At 39.9% G+C, this 16,596-nt stretch overlaps 13 protein-coding genes and 24 non-coding genes across 37 annotated transcripts, besides 2 other annotated features; 28 read left to right on the plus strand and 9 right to left on the minus strand. All coding sequences in view use genetic code 2, as the record gives it.

Moving 5' to 3' along the window:
- Positions 1-950: a D loop.
- On the plus strand, positions 951-1,019 carry trnF. The gene has a single exon. It is a non-coding gene; the product is annotated as a tRNA-Phe (tRNA).
- On the plus strand, positions 1,020-1,971 carry mt-rnr1. The gene has a single exon. It is a non-coding gene; the product is annotated as a s-rRNA (ribosomal RNA).
- trnV lies at positions 1,972-2,042 on the plus strand. The gene has a single exon. It is a non-coding gene; the product is annotated as a tRNA-Val (tRNA).
- mt-rnr2 lies at positions 2,043-3,725 on the plus strand. Its single transcript has one exon. It is a non-coding gene; the product is annotated as a l-rRNA (ribosomal RNA).
- trnL1 lies at positions 3,726-3,802 on the plus strand. The gene has a single exon. It is a non-coding gene; the product is annotated as a tRNA-Leu (tRNA).
- Positions 3,803-4,777, plus strand: ND1 (NADH dehydrogenase subunit 1). Its single transcript has one exon. The coding sequence runs from the start codon at positions 3,803-3,805 to the stop codon at positions 4,775-4,777; it is 975 nt and encodes a 324-aa protein (NP_059331.1).
- Positions 4,778-4,780: 3 nt separating this feature from the next.
- On the plus strand, positions 4,781-4,854 carry trnI. The gene has a single exon. It is a non-coding gene; the product is annotated as a tRNA-Ile (tRNA).
- Positions 4,852-4,922, minus strand: trnQ. Its single transcript has one exon. It is a non-coding gene; the product is annotated as a tRNA-Gln (tRNA).
- A 1-nt stretch (position 4,923) lies between these two features.
- On the plus strand, positions 4,924-4,992 carry trnM. Its single transcript has one exon. It is a non-coding gene; the product is annotated as a tRNA-Met (tRNA).
- ND2 (NADH dehydrogenase subunit 2) lies at positions 4,993-6,039 on the plus strand. The gene has a single exon. It carries the CDS (start codon positions 4,993-4,995, stop codon positions 6,037-6,039), a length of 1,047 nt encoding a protein of 348 aa, NP_059332.1.
- On the plus strand, positions 6,038-6,107 carry trnW. Its single transcript has one exon. It is a non-coding gene; the product is annotated as a tRNA-Trp (tRNA).
- A 1-nt stretch (position 6,108) lies between these two features.
- On the minus strand, positions 6,109-6,176 carry trnA. Its single transcript has one exon. It is a non-coding gene; the product is annotated as a tRNA-Ala (tRNA).
- A 1-nt stretch (position 6,177) lies between these two features.
- On the minus strand, positions 6,178-6,250 carry trnN. The gene has a single exon. It is a non-coding gene; the product is annotated as a tRNA-Asn (tRNA).
- Positions 6,251-6,282: an origin of replication (putative light strand origin of replication; mtolr).
- Positions 6,283-6,354, minus strand: trnC. Its single transcript has one exon. It is a non-coding gene; the product is annotated as a tRNA-Cys (tRNA).
- Positions 6,353-6,423, minus strand: trnY. Its single transcript has one exon. It is a non-coding gene; the product is annotated as a tRNA-Tyr (tRNA).
- A 1-nt stretch (position 6,424) lies between these two features.
- Positions 6,425-7,975, plus strand: COX1 (cytochrome c oxidase subunit I). Its single transcript has one exon. It carries the CDS (start codon positions 6,425-6,427, stop codon positions 7,973-7,975), a length of 1,551 nt encoding a protein of 516 aa, NP_059333.1.
- Positions 7,976-8,046, minus strand: trnS1. Its single transcript has one exon. It is a non-coding gene; the product is annotated as a tRNA-Ser (tRNA).
- Positions 8,047-8,048: 2 nt separating this feature from the next.
- On the plus strand, positions 8,049-8,117 carry trnD. The gene has a single exon. It is a non-coding gene; the product is annotated as a tRNA-Asp (tRNA).
- A 12-nt stretch (positions 8,118-8,129) lies between these two features.
- Positions 8,130-8,820, plus strand: COX2 (cytochrome c oxidase subunit II). The gene has a single exon. A coding segment is annotated over exon 1 (691 nt).
- trnK lies at positions 8,821-8,893 on the plus strand. The gene has a single exon. It is a non-coding gene; the product is annotated as a tRNA-Lys (tRNA).
- Positions 8,894-9,058, plus strand: ATP8 (ATP synthase F0 subunit 8). Its single transcript has one exon. The coding sequence runs from the start codon at positions 8,894-8,896 to the stop codon at positions 9,056-9,058; it is 165 nt and encodes a 54-aa protein (NP_059335.1).
- On the plus strand, positions 9,052-9,735 carry ATP6 (ATP synthase F0 subunit 6). Its single transcript has one exon. The coding sequence runs from the start codon at positions 9,052-9,054 to the stop codon at positions 9,733-9,735; it is 684 nt and encodes a 227-aa protein (NP_059336.1).
- Positions 9,735-10,520, plus strand: COX3 (cytochrome c oxidase subunit III). The gene has a single exon. The coding sequence runs from the start codon at positions 9,735-9,737 to the stop codon at positions 10,518-10,520; it is 786 nt and encodes a 261-aa protein (NP_059337.1).
- Positions 10,520-10,589, plus strand: trnG. The gene has a single exon. It is a non-coding gene; the product is annotated as a tRNA-Gly (tRNA).
- ND3 (NADH dehydrogenase subunit 3) lies at positions 10,590-10,940 on the plus strand. Its single transcript has one exon. The coding sequence runs from the start codon at positions 10,590-10,592 to the stop codon at positions 10,938-10,940; it is 351 nt and encodes a 116-aa protein (NP_059338.1).
- On the plus strand, positions 10,939-11,008 carry trnR. Its single transcript has one exon. It is a non-coding gene; the product is annotated as a tRNA-Arg (tRNA).
- ND4L (NADH dehydrogenase subunit 4L) lies at positions 11,009-11,305 on the plus strand. Its single transcript has one exon. It carries the CDS (start codon positions 11,009-11,011, stop codon positions 11,303-11,305), a length of 297 nt encoding a protein of 98 aa, NP_059339.1.
- Positions 11,299-12,679, plus strand: ND4 (NADH dehydrogenase subunit 4). Its single transcript has one exon. A coding segment is annotated over exon 1 (1,381 nt).
- Position 12,680: 1 nt separating this feature from the next.
- Positions 12,681-12,750, plus strand: trnH. The gene has a single exon. It is a non-coding gene; the product is annotated as a tRNA-His (tRNA).
- Positions 12,750-12,819, plus strand: trnS2. Its single transcript has one exon. It is a non-coding gene; the product is annotated as a tRNA-Ser (tRNA).
- A 3-nt stretch (positions 12,820-12,822) lies between these two features.
- trnL2 lies at positions 12,823-12,895 on the plus strand. Its single transcript has one exon. It is a non-coding gene; the product is annotated as a tRNA-Leu (tRNA).
- A 1-nt stretch (position 12,896) lies between these two features.
- On the plus strand, positions 12,897-14,717 carry ND5 (NADH dehydrogenase subunit 5). The gene has a single exon. It carries the CDS (start codon positions 12,897-12,899, stop codon positions 14,715-14,717), a length of 1,821 nt encoding a protein of 606 aa, NP_059341.1.
- ND6 (NADH dehydrogenase subunit 6) lies at positions 14,714-15,232 on the minus strand. The gene has a single exon. It carries the CDS (start codon positions 15,230-15,232, stop codon positions 14,714-14,716), a length of 519 nt encoding a protein of 172 aa, NP_059342.1.
- Positions 15,233-15,301, minus strand: trnE. Its single transcript has one exon. It is a non-coding gene; the product is annotated as a tRNA-Glu (tRNA).
- A 6-nt stretch (positions 15,302-15,307) lies between these two features.
- Positions 15,308-16,448, plus strand: CYTB (cytochrome b). The gene has a single exon. A coding segment is annotated over exon 1 (1,141 nt).
- Positions 16,449-16,520, plus strand: trnT. The gene has a single exon. It is a non-coding gene; the product is annotated as a tRNA-Thr (tRNA).
- Positions 16,521-16,526: 6 nt separating this feature from the next.
- On the minus strand, positions 16,527-16,596 carry trnP. Its single transcript has one exon. It is a non-coding gene; the product is annotated as a tRNA-Pro (tRNA).

Raw genomic sequence — 16,596 nt, forward strand, 5'->3', positions numbered from 1 at the left:
ACGGCCGGCGACAATTTATATGTCAATGTTTTAGTAATTTACAATTAAGACAGACATGCACTGTATTGATACATTAATCATACATAAAATGCATGCTCTAATTTTTACATATGCATGTGCAAGCATATACATATGTGTGGATACACACGTATGTGCTTTGTCACATGTATGTACTGGTTACATATTATGCATGTATTAGGACATACTATGTATTATCACCATATCATTATTTTAACCATAAAGCAGGTACATAATGTTTATATTATTCACCATATCAAGTGAGAGACCACCAATAATTTATATAAATGCATATCATGCATGATAGAATCAGGGACATCAATTTAAACGTTGTTAAAAAATGAACTATTCCTGGTATCTGGTTCAAATCTCACGTTCATCGCTACAAGACCCACCCACAATCTAGTGGTAAACGGCATATGATTAGTCAGATGTGTTAATCATTTAGTCCTTTACTCCCCATGCCGAGCGTTCTTGTATATACAAGGGGTGATCTCTTATTTTTTTCCTTTCGCTGGCATTTCATAGTGCAAATATAAATGTTAAATTAAGGTGGTACTATTCCTTGCATGTGATAATATATATTAATTATCTAAAGACATAATATTAAGACTCACTAACTTTTAATTCAAGTGCATAAAGTACTTATTATTTCCTTGATAAACTATATATTATTATCTCCCCCTTTTGGTATACGCGCGACAAACCCCCTTACCCCCTTACGTCCAGCGATTCCTGTTATCCTTGTCAAACCCCTAAACCAAGGAAGGCCCGAGAACGTACAGCCAATAAGTTGAAAATAAATTGACATTATATATATATATATATATACATATCTACATATGTCATTTAATTGCCCGTTTTTTAGCCTAAAAACCCCAACTAAAATTTACAAAAATATTTAGTACTAAAAATGTTAATATATTTTTAAGGCTAGCGTAGCTTAAAATAAAGCACGGCACTGAAGCTGCCAAGATGGGCCCTAATAAGCTCCGCATGCACAAAGGCATGGTCCCGACCTTTTGATCAGCTTTTACCTAATTTACACATGCAAGTCTCCGCACCCCTGTGAATACGCCCTCAATCCCCAAACCTGGGGACGAGGAGCAGGTATCAGGCACAAAATTTTTAGCCCAAGACGCCTAGCCAAGCCACACCCCCAAGGGGATCCAGCAGTGACAAACATTAAGCTATAAGTGAAAACTTGACTCAGTTAAGGTAAAGAGAGCCGGTAAAACTCGTGCCAGCAACCGCGGTTAAACGAGAGGCTCTAGTTGATATACTACGGCGTAAAGGGTGGTTAAGGAACAATGTAAAATAAAGCCAAACGGCCCTTTAACTGTTATACGCTTTTAGATGCTAGAGGCCCAAACACGAAAGTAGCTTTAAATTAATTACCTGAACCCACGAAAGCTAAGAAACAAACTGGGATTAGATACCCCACTATGCTTAGCCATAAACAAAGACATTTAATCACAACAATGTTCGCCCGGACACTACAAGCATAAGCTTAAAACCCAAAGGACCTGACGGTGCCTTAGATCCCCCTAGAGGAGCCTGTTCTAGAACCGATTATCCCCGTTAAACCTCACCATTTCTAGCAAAATCAGCCTATATACCACCGTCGCCAGCTTACCCTGTGAAGGAATAACAGTAAGCAAGATGGGCATAGCCCAGAAAGTCAGGTCGAGGTGTAGCACATGAAATGGGAAGAAATGGGCTACACTTTCTACCCCAGAATATACGAAAATGTAACATGAAACAATACTTGAAGGAGGATTTAGCAGTAAAAGAGAAGCAGAGTGTCTCTTTGAACCCGGCTCTAAGGCGCGTACACACCGCCCGTCACTCCCTCCGGTCAATTGCACAAGAAATAATTAATACAGAAGCACAGACAAGGGGGGAAAAGTCGTAACAAGGTAAGTGTACCGGAAGGTGCACTTGGACATTATCCAAGACGTGGCTGAACAGTTAAGCATCTCACTTACACCGAGAAAACATCCGTGCAAATCGGATCGTCCTGAGCTAAATAGCTAGCTTAACCATCAAGATCAACTTAAAAACATCAATAACCTATAATCAACCTAAAACCACAAACTAAACCATTATATTATCCTAGTATGGGAGACAGAAAAGATAAAATACTAAGCAATAGAGAAAGTACCGCAAGGGAACGCTGAAAGAGAAATGAAATAACCCGTAAAAGCAATAAAAAGCAAAGATTAAACCTTGTACCTTTTGCATCATGATTTAGCCAACACCACTAGGCAAAGAGACCTTTAGTTTAAAGCCCCGAATCCAGGTGAGCTACCCCGAGACAGCCTATTTAACTTAGGGCCAACCCGTCTCTGTGGCAATAGAGTGGGAAGAGCTCCGGGTAGAAGTGACAGACCTATCGAACCCGGCAATAGCTGGTTGTCTGGGAGATGAATAAAAGTTCAGCTTCGTACACCCCAAATTAAAAAATTAAATTTAATTTAACACAAAATTAAGAGAAAAATACGAAAGTTAGTTAAAGAGGGTACAGCCCCTTTAACAAAGGATACAACCTTTTCAGGAGAATAAAGATCATAATTTACAAAACACGTTGTCGTAGTGGGCCTGGAAGCAGCCACCTAAAAAGAAAGCGTTAAAGCTCAGGTAAGAAGAAATTCATAATTCTGACAATAATATCTTACTTCCCTAAAAATACCAGACTAATCCATACAAATATGGAAGAAATTATGCTAAAATGAGTAACAAGAAGAACCTGTACTTCTCCAAGCACAAGTGTAAGCCAAGTTGGACAAACCATTGGCAATTAACGAGCCCAAACAAAGAGGGCAATGTGAGTTAAAAACTGAGAAAAATCCACAACAGACATCGTTACCCCCACACTGGAGTGCATATAAGGAAAGACTAAAAGAAAGGGAAGGAACTCGGCAAACACAAGCCTCGCCTGTTTACCAAAAACATCGCCTCCTGACATCCCAATATAGGAGGTCCAGCCTGCCCAGTGACAATAGTTTAACGGCCGCGGTATTTTGACCGTGCAAAGGTAGCGCAATCACTCGTCCTTTAAATAGGGACCTGTATGAATGGCCAAACGAGGGCTTAACTGTCTCCCCCATCAAGTCAGTGAAATTGATCTATCCGTGCAGAAGCGGATATAATAATACAAGACGAGAAGACCCTTTGGAGCTTAAGGTACAAGATTTAATTTACATCAAGCAAACCAATAAAAGTGATTAAACTAGTAAAAGATAAACCTCTACCTTCGGTTGGGGCGACCACGGAGTAAAAAACAACCTCCAAGCGGAACGGGCACAGCCCTAAAACCAAGAGAAACATCTCTAAGCCTCAGAACACCTGACCAAAGACGATCCGGCCTATAAGCCGATCAACGAACCAAGTTACCCTAGGGATAACAGCGCAATCCTCTCTAAGAGTCCATATCGACGAGGGGGTTTACGACCTCGATGTTGGATCAGGACATCCTAATGGTGCAGCCGCTATTAAGGGTTCGTTTGTTCAACGATTAATAGTCCTACGTGATCTGAGTTCAGACCGGAGTAATCCAGGTCAGTTTCTATCTGTAAAGCTATTTTTTCCTAGTACGAAAGGATCGGAAAAAGGGGGCCCATACTAAAAGCACGCCCCACCCTAAATTTATGAATAAAGATAAAAAAAATAAAAGGAGAGCTAAAACCTCTTCCCGAAATAAGGGTTGCTGGGATGGCAGAGCTCGGTAATTGCAAAAGGCCTAAGCCCTTTCACCCAAAGGTTCAAATCCTTTTCCCAGTTTATGCTAGACATCTTAACAAGCCACTTAATTAACCCCCTAGCCTACGCCGTACCAGTATTAATTGCAGTAGCCTTCCTTACCTTAGTTGAACGAAAAGTGTTAGGCTATATACAACTCCGAAAAGGACCAAATGTAATAGGCCCCCGAGGACTGTTACAATCAGTAGCTGATGGCGTGAAACTTTTTATTAAAGAACCCATTCGACCATCTATGGCTTCTCCAATTTTATTTTTAACAGCTCCAGTTCTTGCACTAATCCTAGCAATAATGCTATGGGCACCCATACCCATGCCCTATCCAGTACTCGACCTAAATCTTGGAATTTTATTTATTATAGCCATCTCAAGCCTAGCAGTATACTCAATCCTGGGATCAGGTTGAGCATCAAACTCAAAATACGCATTAATTGGGGCCTTACGAGCTGTAGCGCAAACAATTTCATATGAAGTTAGCCTAGGACTTATTCTATTATCTGCCGTTATTTTTTCTGGGGGATACACCCTACAAACATTTAATACAACTCAGGAAGACACATGACTTCTACTTCCACTATGACCATTAGCCATTATATGATTTATCTCAACGCTGGCAGAAACAAACCGAGCACCGTTCGATCTTACAGAGGGGGAATCAGAACTAGTCTCAGGCTTCAATGTAGAGTATGCAGCAGGACCATTTGCCTTATTCTTTTTGGCTGAGTACTCAAATATTTTACTAATAAACACCCACTCAACAGTACTATTTTTAGGAGCATCGTTTACCCCAGATGCACCTGAGCTAATAACAATCAGTATTGCAACCAAAACTGCAATACTATCTATTTTGTTTCTCTGAATACGAGCATCATACCCACGATTCCGATACGACCAACTTATGCATCTTATCTGGAAAAACTTTCTTCCAATCACATTAGTTCTAGTACTATGACATATCGCCCTACCAATCGCACTAGCTGGTCTACCCCCACAAACATAACTCAAGAACCGTGCCCGAATGCTAAGGGGTCACTTTGATGGAGTGAACCATAGGGGTTAAAATCCCCTCGGTTCTTAGAAAGAAGGGGGTCGAACCCATGCCCAAGAGATCAAAACTCTTAGTGCTTCCACTACACCACTTTCTAGGATGAGGTCAGCTAATTAAGCTACCGGGCCCATACCCCGAACATGATGGTTAAAGTCCCTCCTTCATCAATGAACCCTTATGTCCTTATAATTTTAATATCCAGCCTAGGTCTAGGAACCACATTAACTTTTTCTAGCTCACACTGAATTTTAGCCTGAATAGGATTAGAAATTAATACTTTAGCAATTGTCCCTCTAATAGCACAACAACACCACCCACGGGCAGTAGAAGCCACCACAAAATACTTCCTTATTCAAGCTGCTGCCGCAGCAATAATTCTATTCACAAGTACAACAAATGCCTGAATTTCAGGACAATGGGATGTTACAGGTATACCAGGCCCAGCCACCAGTACAGCAATAATGTTTGCATTGGCTCTCAAAATCGGTCTAGCACCAATACATTTTTGATTACCAGAAGTTCTTCAAGGATTAGATCTGTTGACAGGACTAATTTTGTCAACCTGACAAAAACTTGCCCCAATAGCATTAATTATCCAAACGACCCAAACCACTGACCCTCTTATTCTTACATCACTAGGAATTGCTTCCTCTCTCATTGGAGGGTGAAGCGGACTTAACCAAACCCAACTCCGAAAAATTCTAGCTTATTCATCAATTGCCCACATAGGGTGAATAATTATTGTTATCCAGTACGCTCCGCAACTTACTCTGATTGCTTTAGGAACATATATCTTTATAACATCCGCGGCATTCCTTACTTTAAAAGTATTATCAGCCACAAAAATTAACACCCTAACAACGACCTGACCGAAAAGCCCAATCCTGGCAGCAATTGCTACTTTAGTTATATTATCACTGGGAGGACTTCCCCCACTGACGGGATTCATACCAAAATGATTAATCCTACAAGAGTTAACGAAACAAGACCTACCAGCCACAGCTACTATCATGGCGCTTACCGCCCTCCTAAGCTTATTTTTTTACCTACGTCTATGTCATGCAATAACATTAACGACTTCACCAAACACTATCAATTCAGCCCCTCACTGACGGGTACAAACGACCCAAAACTCACTACCCCTAACAATCTCTGTTACTGTTACTATAGGACTTTTACCACTGACCCCAGCCATCTTAATATTAACAACATAGAGACTTAGGATAACCTAGACCAAGAGCCTTCAAAGCTCTCAGTAGAAGTGAAAATCTTCTAGTCTCTGATAGGACTTACAGACGTTACTCCGCATCTTCTAAATGCAAATCAGATATTTTAATTAAACTAAAGCCCTACTAGATGGGAAGGCCTCGATCCTACAAAATCTTAGTTAACAGCTAAGCGCCCAAGCCAGCGAGCATCCATCTACTTTTCCCGCCGTTGAACCCGGTAAGGCGGGAAAAGCCCCGGCAGGAGGTTTACCTGCGTCTTCAGATTTGCAATCTGATATGTATCATCACCACGAGGCCATGGTAGAAAAAGGACTCAAACCTCTGTCCGCGGAGCTACAATCCGCCGCCTAAACACTCGGCCACCCTACCTGTGACAATCACACGTTGATTTTTCTCAACTAATCATAAAGACATTGGCACCCTGTATCTAGTATTTGGTGCTTGAGCCGGAATAGTAGGGACCGCATTAAGCCTCTTAATCCGAGCTGAACTTAGCCAACCAGGAGCACTTCTTGGTGATGATCAAATCTATAATGTTATTGTTACTGCCCATGCTTTTGTAATAATTTTCTTTATAGTAATACCCATTCTTATTGGGGGATTTGGAAACTGACTTGTGCCACTAATGATTGGGGCCCCCGATATGGCATTTCCCCGAATAAATAATATAAGCTTCTGACTTCTTCCACCCTCATTTCTTCTTCTATTAGCTTCTTCTGGAGTTGAAGCAGGAGCTGGAACAGGATGAACAGTTTATCCACCTCTTGCAGGCAACCTTGCCCATGCAGGAGCATCTGTTGATCTAACAATTTTTTCACTACACTTAGCAGGTGTTTCATCTATTCTTGGAGCAATTAATTTTATTACTACTACAATTAACATGAAGCCACCAACTATCTCTCAGTATCAAACTCCATTATTTGTATGAGCTGTCTTAGTTACAGCTGTACTACTTCTTTTATCTTTACCAGTGTTAGCTGCCGGAATTACAATACTTCTTACAGACCGAAATCTTAACACAACGTTCTTTGACCCGGCAGGAGGGGGAGATCCAATTCTTTATCAACACTTATTTTGATTCTTTGGCCACCCAGAAGTCTACATTCTTATTTTACCAGGATTCGGCATTATCTCCCATGTTGTAGCATACTACGCAGGGAAAAAAGAACCATTCGGGTATATAGGAATAGTATGAGCTATAATGGCTATTGGTCTCTTAGGTTTTATTGTATGAGCCCATCACATATTCACTGTAGGAATGGATGTAGACACCCGAGCATACTTCACATCCGCCACAATGATTATTGCTATTCCAACTGGTGTAAAAGTATTTAGCTGATTAGCCACTCTCCACGGAGGAGCTATTAAATGAGAAACCCCTATACTATGGGCACTAGGATTTATTTTCTTATTTACAGTAGGAGGGTTAACCGGAATCGTTTTAGCCAACTCATCATTAGACATCGTACTACATGACACATACTACGTAGTAGCACACTTTCACTATGTTCTTTCAATAGGAGCTGTATTCGCTATTATAGCAGGCTTTGTTCACTGATTCCCACTATTTACAGGCTACACCCTAAACAGTGTATGAACAAAAATCCATTTCGGGGTTATATTTATCGGAGTAAATCTCACATTCTTCCCACAACATTTCCTAGGTTTAGCAGGAATACCACGACGGTACTCTGACTACCCAGACGCCTATGCACTCTGAAATACAGTATCTTCTATTGGGTCACTAATTTCTTTAGTAGCAGTAATCATGTTCTTATTTATCTTATGAGAAGCCTTTACCGCCAAACGAGAAGTTCTGTCAGTTGAATTGACCGCAACAAATGTAGAATGATTACACGGCTGCCCTCCCCCCTACCACACATTTGAGGAGCCAGCATTCGTTCAAATTCAATCAAATTAACGAGAAAGGAGGGAATTGAACCCCCGTGTGCTAGTTTCAAGCCAGCCGCATAACCACTCTGCCACTTTCTTATAAGACATTAGCAAAAACATTACACCACTTTGTCAAGGTGAAATTACAAGTTAAAACCTTGTATGTCTTAACCTAAATTCTAATGGCACACCCTGCACAACTAGGATTCCAAGACGCAGCATCACCTGTAATAGAAGAACTTTTATGTTTTCACGACCATGCTTTAATAATTGTATTTTTAATCAGCACCTTAGTTCTATACATTATCATCGCAATAGTGTCAACCAAACTAACGAATAAATTTATTCTAGATTCCCAAGAAATCGAAATCGTATGAACAGTCCTTCCGGCCATCATTCTTATTTTGATTGCTTTACCATCACTTCGAATTTTATACCTTATAGATGAAATTAATGACCCCCACGTTACTATTAAAGCCGTAGGACATCAATGGTACTGAAGCTACGAATATACAGACTACGAAAACCTAGAATTTGACTCTTATATAGTACCAACCCAAGACCTCACACCAGGGGGCTTTCGGCTTCTTGAAACAGACCATCGAATAGTAGTTCCCAAAGAATCACCAATTCGAATTTTAGTTTCAGCTGAAGACGTACTGCACTCTTGAGCTGTTCCATCATTAGGCATTAAAATAGACGCGGTACCCGGACGATTAAACCAAACCGCTTTTATTGTTTCACGTCCAGGTGTATTCTACGGACAATGCTCTGAAATCTGCGGGGCTAACCACAGCTTTATGCCCATTGTAGTCGAAGCCGTCCCACTTGAATTCTTTGAAAACTGATCTTCAGCTATACTAGAAGACGCCTCACTAAGATGCTAAAATTGGATAGCGTTGACCTTTTAAGTCAAAACTTGGTGCTTACCGACCACCCTTAGTGAATGCCTCAGCTTAATCCAAAACCCTGATTTATAATCCTTTTTTTCTCATGAGTCATTTTCCTTACTATTATTCCAACCAAAATCATTAATCACATTCAACCTAATGACCCAACTCAAGTTGATGCTAAAGAGCACAAAAATGACACTTGAAACTGACCATGATAACAAGCTTCTTCGATCAATTCGCGAGCCCCTACCTTTTAGGTATCCCCCTTATCCTCGTTGCCATACTTCTACCTTGACTTCTTTTTCCTGCTCCAACATCACGATGAATCAACAATCGACTTATCACCGTCCAAACATGATTGACTGGACGATTCACAAACCAACTTATGACCCCACTAAACTTTAGCGGCCACAAATGAGCACTTTTATTTGCCTCTCTAATAGTATTCTTAATCACAATTAATCTTTTAGGACTTCTTCCTTATACTTTTACACCAACAACCCAACTCTCTCTGAATATAGGATTTGCAGTACCCCTATGACTTGCCACAGTAATTATCGGAATAAAAAATCAACCGACTATTGCCCTAGGACATCTTTTACCAGAAGGAACCCCCATCCCATTAATTCCGGCCCTTATTATTATCGAAACAATTAGCTTATTTATTCGACCATTAGCTTTAGGGGTACGACTTACTGCAAACCTCACAGCAGGCCACCTACTAATTCAACTTATTGCCACAGCAGTATTTGTTCTACTACCAATAATACCAGCAGTAGCAATTTTAACTGCCTCCGTCCTTTTCTTACTTACCCTGCTAGAAGTTGCAGTAGCAATAATCCAAGCCTACGTCTTTATTCTTCTTTTAAGCCTATATCTGCAAGAAAACATTTAATGGCCCACCAAGCACATGCATATCACATAGTTGACCCAAGCCCATGACCACTAACTGGAGCTGTAGCCGCCCTATTAATATCATCTGGCTTAGCAATTTGGTTTCACCTTCACTCAATGACATTAATTGTTCTAGGAATAATTCTTCTTATTTTAACTATAATCCAATGATGACGAGACATTATTCGAGAAGGGACCTTTCAAGGCCACCATACCCCGCCCGTACAAAAAGGGTTGCGGTACGGTATAATCCTATTTATTACCTCAGAGGTATTTTTTTTCCTAGGATTTTTCTGAGCTTTTTATCATTCAAGTTTAGCCCCCACCCCTGAACTAGGGGGATGTTGACCACCCACAGGGCTAACAACTCTTGACCCATTTGAAGTGCCGCTCCTCAATACAGCTGTTTTGCTAGCATCCGGAGTAACAGTAACATGAGCACATCACAGCCTCATGGAAGGAGAACGAAAACAAGCCATTCAATCTCTTGCTCTTACAATTCTACTAGGATTGTACTTCACAGCACTTCAGGCTATAGAATACTATGAAGCCCCATTTACAATTGCAGACGGAGTATATGGCTCAACATTCTTTGTAGCTACAGGGTTTCATGGTCTACACGTTATTATTGGATCAACCTTTTTAGCTGTATGCCTTCTACGCCAAGTTTTATTTCACTTCACATCAGACCACCACTTTGGTTTTGAAGCTGCCGCTTGATATTGACACTTCGTCGACGTAGTCTGACTATTCCTCTACGTATCAATCTATTGATGAGGCTCATAGCCTTTCTAGTATAACCAGTATAAATGACTTCCAATCATTTGGTCTTGGTGAAAAATCCAGGGAAAGGTAATGAATTTATTTGCAACTATTCTTATTATTATAACGACCTTATCATTGGTCTTAGCTCTAGTATCATTTTGACTACCACAAATGAACTCTGATACAGAAAAGCTATCACCATATGAATGCGGATTTGATCCACTAGGGTCCGCCCGCCTACCATTTTCATTACGATTTTTCTTAGTAGCAGTTTTATTCCCTTTATTTGACTTGGAAATTGCTCTCCTATTACCACTCCCATGAGGAGATCAACTTAATAACCCAATAGAAACTCTCTTTTGAGCTATAACAGTACTGATTTTGCTAACACTAGGACTAGCCTACGAATGAGCCCAAGGCGGCCTTGAATGAGCAGAGTAGGGAGCTAGTCCAAAGAAAGACCCTTGATTTCGGCTCAAATAATTGCGGTGTAAACCCGTAACTCCCTTATGACACCCACGCACTTTAGTCTTAACGCAGCATTTATACTAGGCTTAGCAGGACTTACATTTCACCGTGTTCACCTCCTATCAGCATTATTATGTTTAGAAGGCATAATATTATCTTTATTTATTTCCATAGCCCTTTGAACTTTAAAAACAGAGTCAATAAGTTTATCCACAGCCCCTATACTACTACTAGCCTTTTCTGCCTGTGAAGCAAGTGCCGGCCTAGCACTCCTAGTAGCCACAGCTCGAACCCACGGATCTGACCACATAAAAAACCTTAATCTACTACAATGCTAAAAGTACTGATCCCCACTATTATGCTATTCCCTACAATCTGATTATCTTCATCAAAATGACTGTGAACAACTACAACAATAAACAGCTTTTTAATTGCCTTTATTAGCTTAACATGACTAAAATGAACCTCGGATACAGGGTGAAATGCTTCTAACTCGTACATAGCTGCAGACCCACTATCAACACCTCTTCTAGTACTAACCTGTTGACTTCTTCCATTAATGATTCTAGCTAGCCAAAATCACATCAACTCGGAGCCTGTAAACCGACAACGAATATACATTACACTTCTTGCCTCTTTACAAACTTTCATAATTATGGCGTTTGGCGCTACAAAAATCATTATATTCTACATTATATTCGAAGCTACACTTATCCCAACACTAATCATTATTACCCGATGAGGTAATCAAGCTGAGCGCCTTAACGCAGGTACTTACTTTCTTTTCTATACATTAGCAGGCTCTCTACCTCTTTTAGTAGCCCTCCTATTACTGCAACAATCAACAGGAACCCTATCAATACTAGTACTTCAGTACTCAGACCCACTTTTACTTAACTCTTGAGGACATAAAATCTGATGAGCCGGCTGCTTAATTGCATTCCTAGTAAAAATACCGCTATATGGGATACACCTTTGATTACCAAAAGCACATGTAGAAGCCCCTGTAGCAGGATCTATAATTCTAGCGGCAGTGCTACTAAAACTAGGAGGCTACGGTATGATACGAATAATAGTAATATTAGATCCTTTATCTAAGCAACTAGCATACCCGTTTATTATCCTTGCTCTATGAGGAGTAATCATAACAGGATTAGTTTGTCTACGACAAACAGACTTAAAATCGCTAATTGCCTATTCATCAGTAGGCCATATGGGACTAGTTGCAGGAGGAATTTTGATTCAAACCCCCTGAGGATTTACAGGAGCAATTATTTTAATAATCGCCCACGGACTAACCTCATCCGCCCTATTTTGCTTAGCTAACACATCGTATGAACGAACTCATAGCCGGACCATAATCCTCGCTCGAGGACTCCAGATAGTGCTACCGCTAGCAACAGTATGGTGATTTATTGCTAATCTGGCCAACCTAGCACTTCCACCTCTACCAAACTTGATAGGAGAACTTATGATTATCACAGCCCTATTTAACTGATCTCCATGAACAATTATTATTACAGGAATAGGAACCTTAATTACAGCAAATTATTCACTTTATATATTTTTAACATCTCAACGAGGCTCAATCCCAGAACACATCACCAATCTTTCACCATCCCACACCCGAGAACATCTCTTAATGACTTTACACCTAATTCCTATCATCTTACTTATATTAAAACCAGAACTTATGTGAGGTTGATGTAACTAGTAAGTTTAGTTTAAAGTAAAATTTTAGATCGTGACTCTAAAGATAGGGGTTAAAGCCCCCTCACTCACCGAGGAAGAGTAGGAAAACAGTAAATGCTGCTAATATTTACCAACCATGGTTAAACTCCATGGCTTCCTTACCGCTTCTAAAGGATAATAGTACATCCATTGGTCTTAGGAACCAAAAACTCTTGGTGCAACTCCAAGTAGAAGTTTATGACTGATATGATCATACCTTTAACATTAATCCTAATTTTCGCAGTTTTATCATACCCCTTATTAAAACCAAAAAGCTATTCAAAATCCAACAACTCTTTCCAAGCTTGAAATGCTGTCCATGTATCTTTCTTAATTAGTCTTATCCCACTTACAATGATGCTGTACAAAGAATCAGACCATGTTGTAATATGCTGAAGCTGAATAAATACACAAGCGTTTAACGTAGACCTAAGTTTTAAATTTGACTACTATTCTGTGACTTTTACCTCAATCGCCTTATTCATCACCTGGTCAATTTTAGAATTTGCATCATGATATATAGCCTCTTATCCACAAAAAGAATTATTTTACAAATATTTACTTCTTTTTCTTATATCAATAATTATCTTAGTTACAGCCAACAATCTATTTCAACTATTTATTGGCTGAGAAGGGGTAGGAATCATATCATTTTTACTCATTGGCTGATGATTTGGGCGGACAGAGGCTAACACAGCATCTCTACAGGCCGTAATCTACAACCGAATAGGAGACATTGGATTTATCTTAACCTTAGCATGAATAGCAATATACCTCAACTCCTGAGACATTCAGCAAATTTTCATTCTTTCAAAAGACTTCGACATGACCATTCCCCAAATTGGACTTATTATTGCAGCCACAGGGAAATCAGCCCAATTTACACTTCACCCCTGACTACCATCAGCCATAGAAGGCCCTACACCAGTATCTGCTTTACTTCACTCTAGCACTATGGTTGTAGCAGGGATTTTCCTTTTAATCCGTCTTCACCCAATTATAGAAACTAACAAGCTTGCACCAACAATCTGTCTATGCCTTGGAGCATTAACAACTCTATTTGCAGCAACCTGTGCTCTAACCCAAAATGATATCAAAAAAATCGTAGCTTTCTCAACATCAAGCCAACTAGGGCTAATGATAGTAGCAATTGGCCTAAACCAACCACATCTAGCATTTTTCCACATCTGCACTCACGCTTTTTTTAAAGCCATATTATTCTTATGCTCAGGGGCAATTATTCACAGTCTTAACAACGAACAAGACATCCGTAAAATAGGGGGAACTTACCACACCCTACCAATAACCACAAACTATTTGACCATCGGGAAAATAGCCCTTATGGGTACCCCCTTCCTTGCAGGATTTTTCTCAAAAGACGCTATCCTAGAAGCAATAACCACCTCCCATCTTAACGCCTGAGCCCTAACACTAACATTAATCGCCACATCATTTACCGCAGTTTATAGCTTCCGAATAATTTACTTAGTCTGTTTAGGAAGCCCCCGACACAAGACCTACGAGACAATTGATGAAAACCACATTCCAACCAATACTATTCAACGGCTTGCCTGAGGAAGCATTATTGCAGGATTAATCATCTCATACACTATAATTCCTCTTAAAACACCCATTTTAACCATGCCTATTTATCTAAAATTGGCAGCCATTCTAGTAACTCTACTAGGTATTATCTTAGGACTAGAAATTAGTACGCTAGCTAATAAAATTAACAAAAACACTACCCCAGGAATTCCATTCCACTTTTCAATTTCACTAATCTTCTTTCCAATCCTTCACCGACTAATCCCTATACGAAAATTATTTATAGGGGAGTCAGCAGCCACTAAAATTGAAAAATCATGAAGCGAACTATTCGGACCATGCGGAATTGCATTTACATTAATAACAGTGGCCACCTTTGTTAAGGACCATCGAATAGCGTCAATCAAGTCTTACCTAGCCGTCTTCCTTACCTCTATTATTCTTAAAATAATAATACTGAAACTATACACTTAAATAGCACGAAGCACACCATAACTAAGACCTCGAGTAACCTCTAGTACAACAAACAAAGTCAGAAGCAATACCCAAGCACAAATCACTAATATTTTTCCACCTGACGAATATATTATTGCAACCCCGCTTACATCAGCTCGAATAACAGAAAACTCTTTAAAAGCATCAACCGATATTAATAAACCAGTGTCACCAGTTAATAAAAACCCAGCCGCCACAATTACAACCAGACCATAAACCATAACACGTCAAAACACCACACGGTCACCCCACGCTTCAGGAAAAGGCTCGGCTGCTAGGGCCGCTGAATAAGCAAACACTACAAGCATCCCACCTAAATAAATCAAAAAAAGAATTAGAGACAAAAATGAACCCCCATAACTAACTAAAATTCCACATCCAACCCCTGCCACAACTACTAAACCAAATGCAGCAAAATAAGGAGCCGGATTAGAAGCAATAGCAATCATACCCCCAACTAGAGCTGCCATCAAAAAAGACAAATAAAATGCCATAATTCTTACTCAGACTTTAACTGAGACCGGTGACTCGAAAAACCACTGTTGTAGTTCAACTACAAGAACTGCTTAATGACAAGCCTGCGAAAAACACACCCAGTTTTAAAAATCGCTAATGACGCATTAGTTGATTTGCCAACGCCACTAAATATTTCAGCGTGATGAAATTTTGGATCTCTCCTTGGATTATGTCTTATTACACAAATTTTAACAGGACTATTTTTAGCAATACACTACACCTCAGACATCTCAACAGCATTTTCATCTGTTGTGCATATTTGCCGAGATGTAAATTTCGGCTGACTTATTCGGAGCATCCATGCCAATGGGGCTTCCTTCTTCTTCATCTGCCTGTATATTCACATCGCCCGAGGACTATATTACGGATCTTATCTTTATAATGAAACTTGAAACATCGGAGTAGTCCTGTTCTTACTTGTAATAATAACAGCTTTTGTGGGCTACGTCCTTCCATGGGGCCAAATATCATTCTGAGGGGCCACAGTAATTACTAACCTATTATCGGCCGTTCCTTACGTGGGAGATACCCTAGTGCAATGAATCTGAGGGGGATTCTCAGTAGACAATGCAACCCTTACACGATTCTTCGCATTCCACTTTTTATTACCATTTATTATCATCGCCATAGTTATTCTACACTTGCTATTTCTCCACGAAACCGGATCAAATAACCCCCTTGGCCTAAACCCCAACATGGATAAAATCCCCTTTCATCCTTATTTTTCAAATAAAGACCTCCTTGGTTTTGTAATTATATTATTTTCCCTCTCACTATTAGCACTATTCTCACCAAACCTCTTAGGAGATCCAGAAAATTTCACCCCTGCTAACCCTCTAGTAACACCTCCTCACATTAAACCAGAATGATATTTCCTATTCGCATACGCCATTCTACGATCTATCCCAAACAAACTAGGAGGTGTACTAGCTCTCTTATTTTCCATTTTAGTATTAATAGTAGTACCAATTTTACACACTTCTAAACAGCGAGGAATAGCATTCCGCCCAGTTACCCAATTTCTGTTCTGAACACTGGTAGCAGACATGCTTGTACTAACATGAATTGGAGGGATACCAGTAGAACACCCCTACATCATCATTGGACAAATAGCATCAATCTTATATTTTTCACTATTCTTAGTCTTATTCCCAATTACAGGGATTTTAGAGAATAAGGCACTCCAATGAAGCTGCCCTAGTAGCTTAGTTTTAAAGCATCGGTCTTGTAATCCGAAGATCGGAGGTTAGACCCCTCCCTAGCGCTAAATTACCAGAAAAGAGAGATTTTAACTCACACCCCTGACTCCCAAAGCCAGGATTCTAAATTAAACTATTTTCTG

The sequence above is a fragment of the mitochondrial genome of Danio rerio (assembly GCF_052040795.2).
Source record: "Danio rerio mitochondrion, complete genome".
Taxonomy (NCBI): Eukaryota; Metazoa; Chordata; class Actinopteri; order Cypriniformes; family Danionidae; genus Danio; species Danio rerio.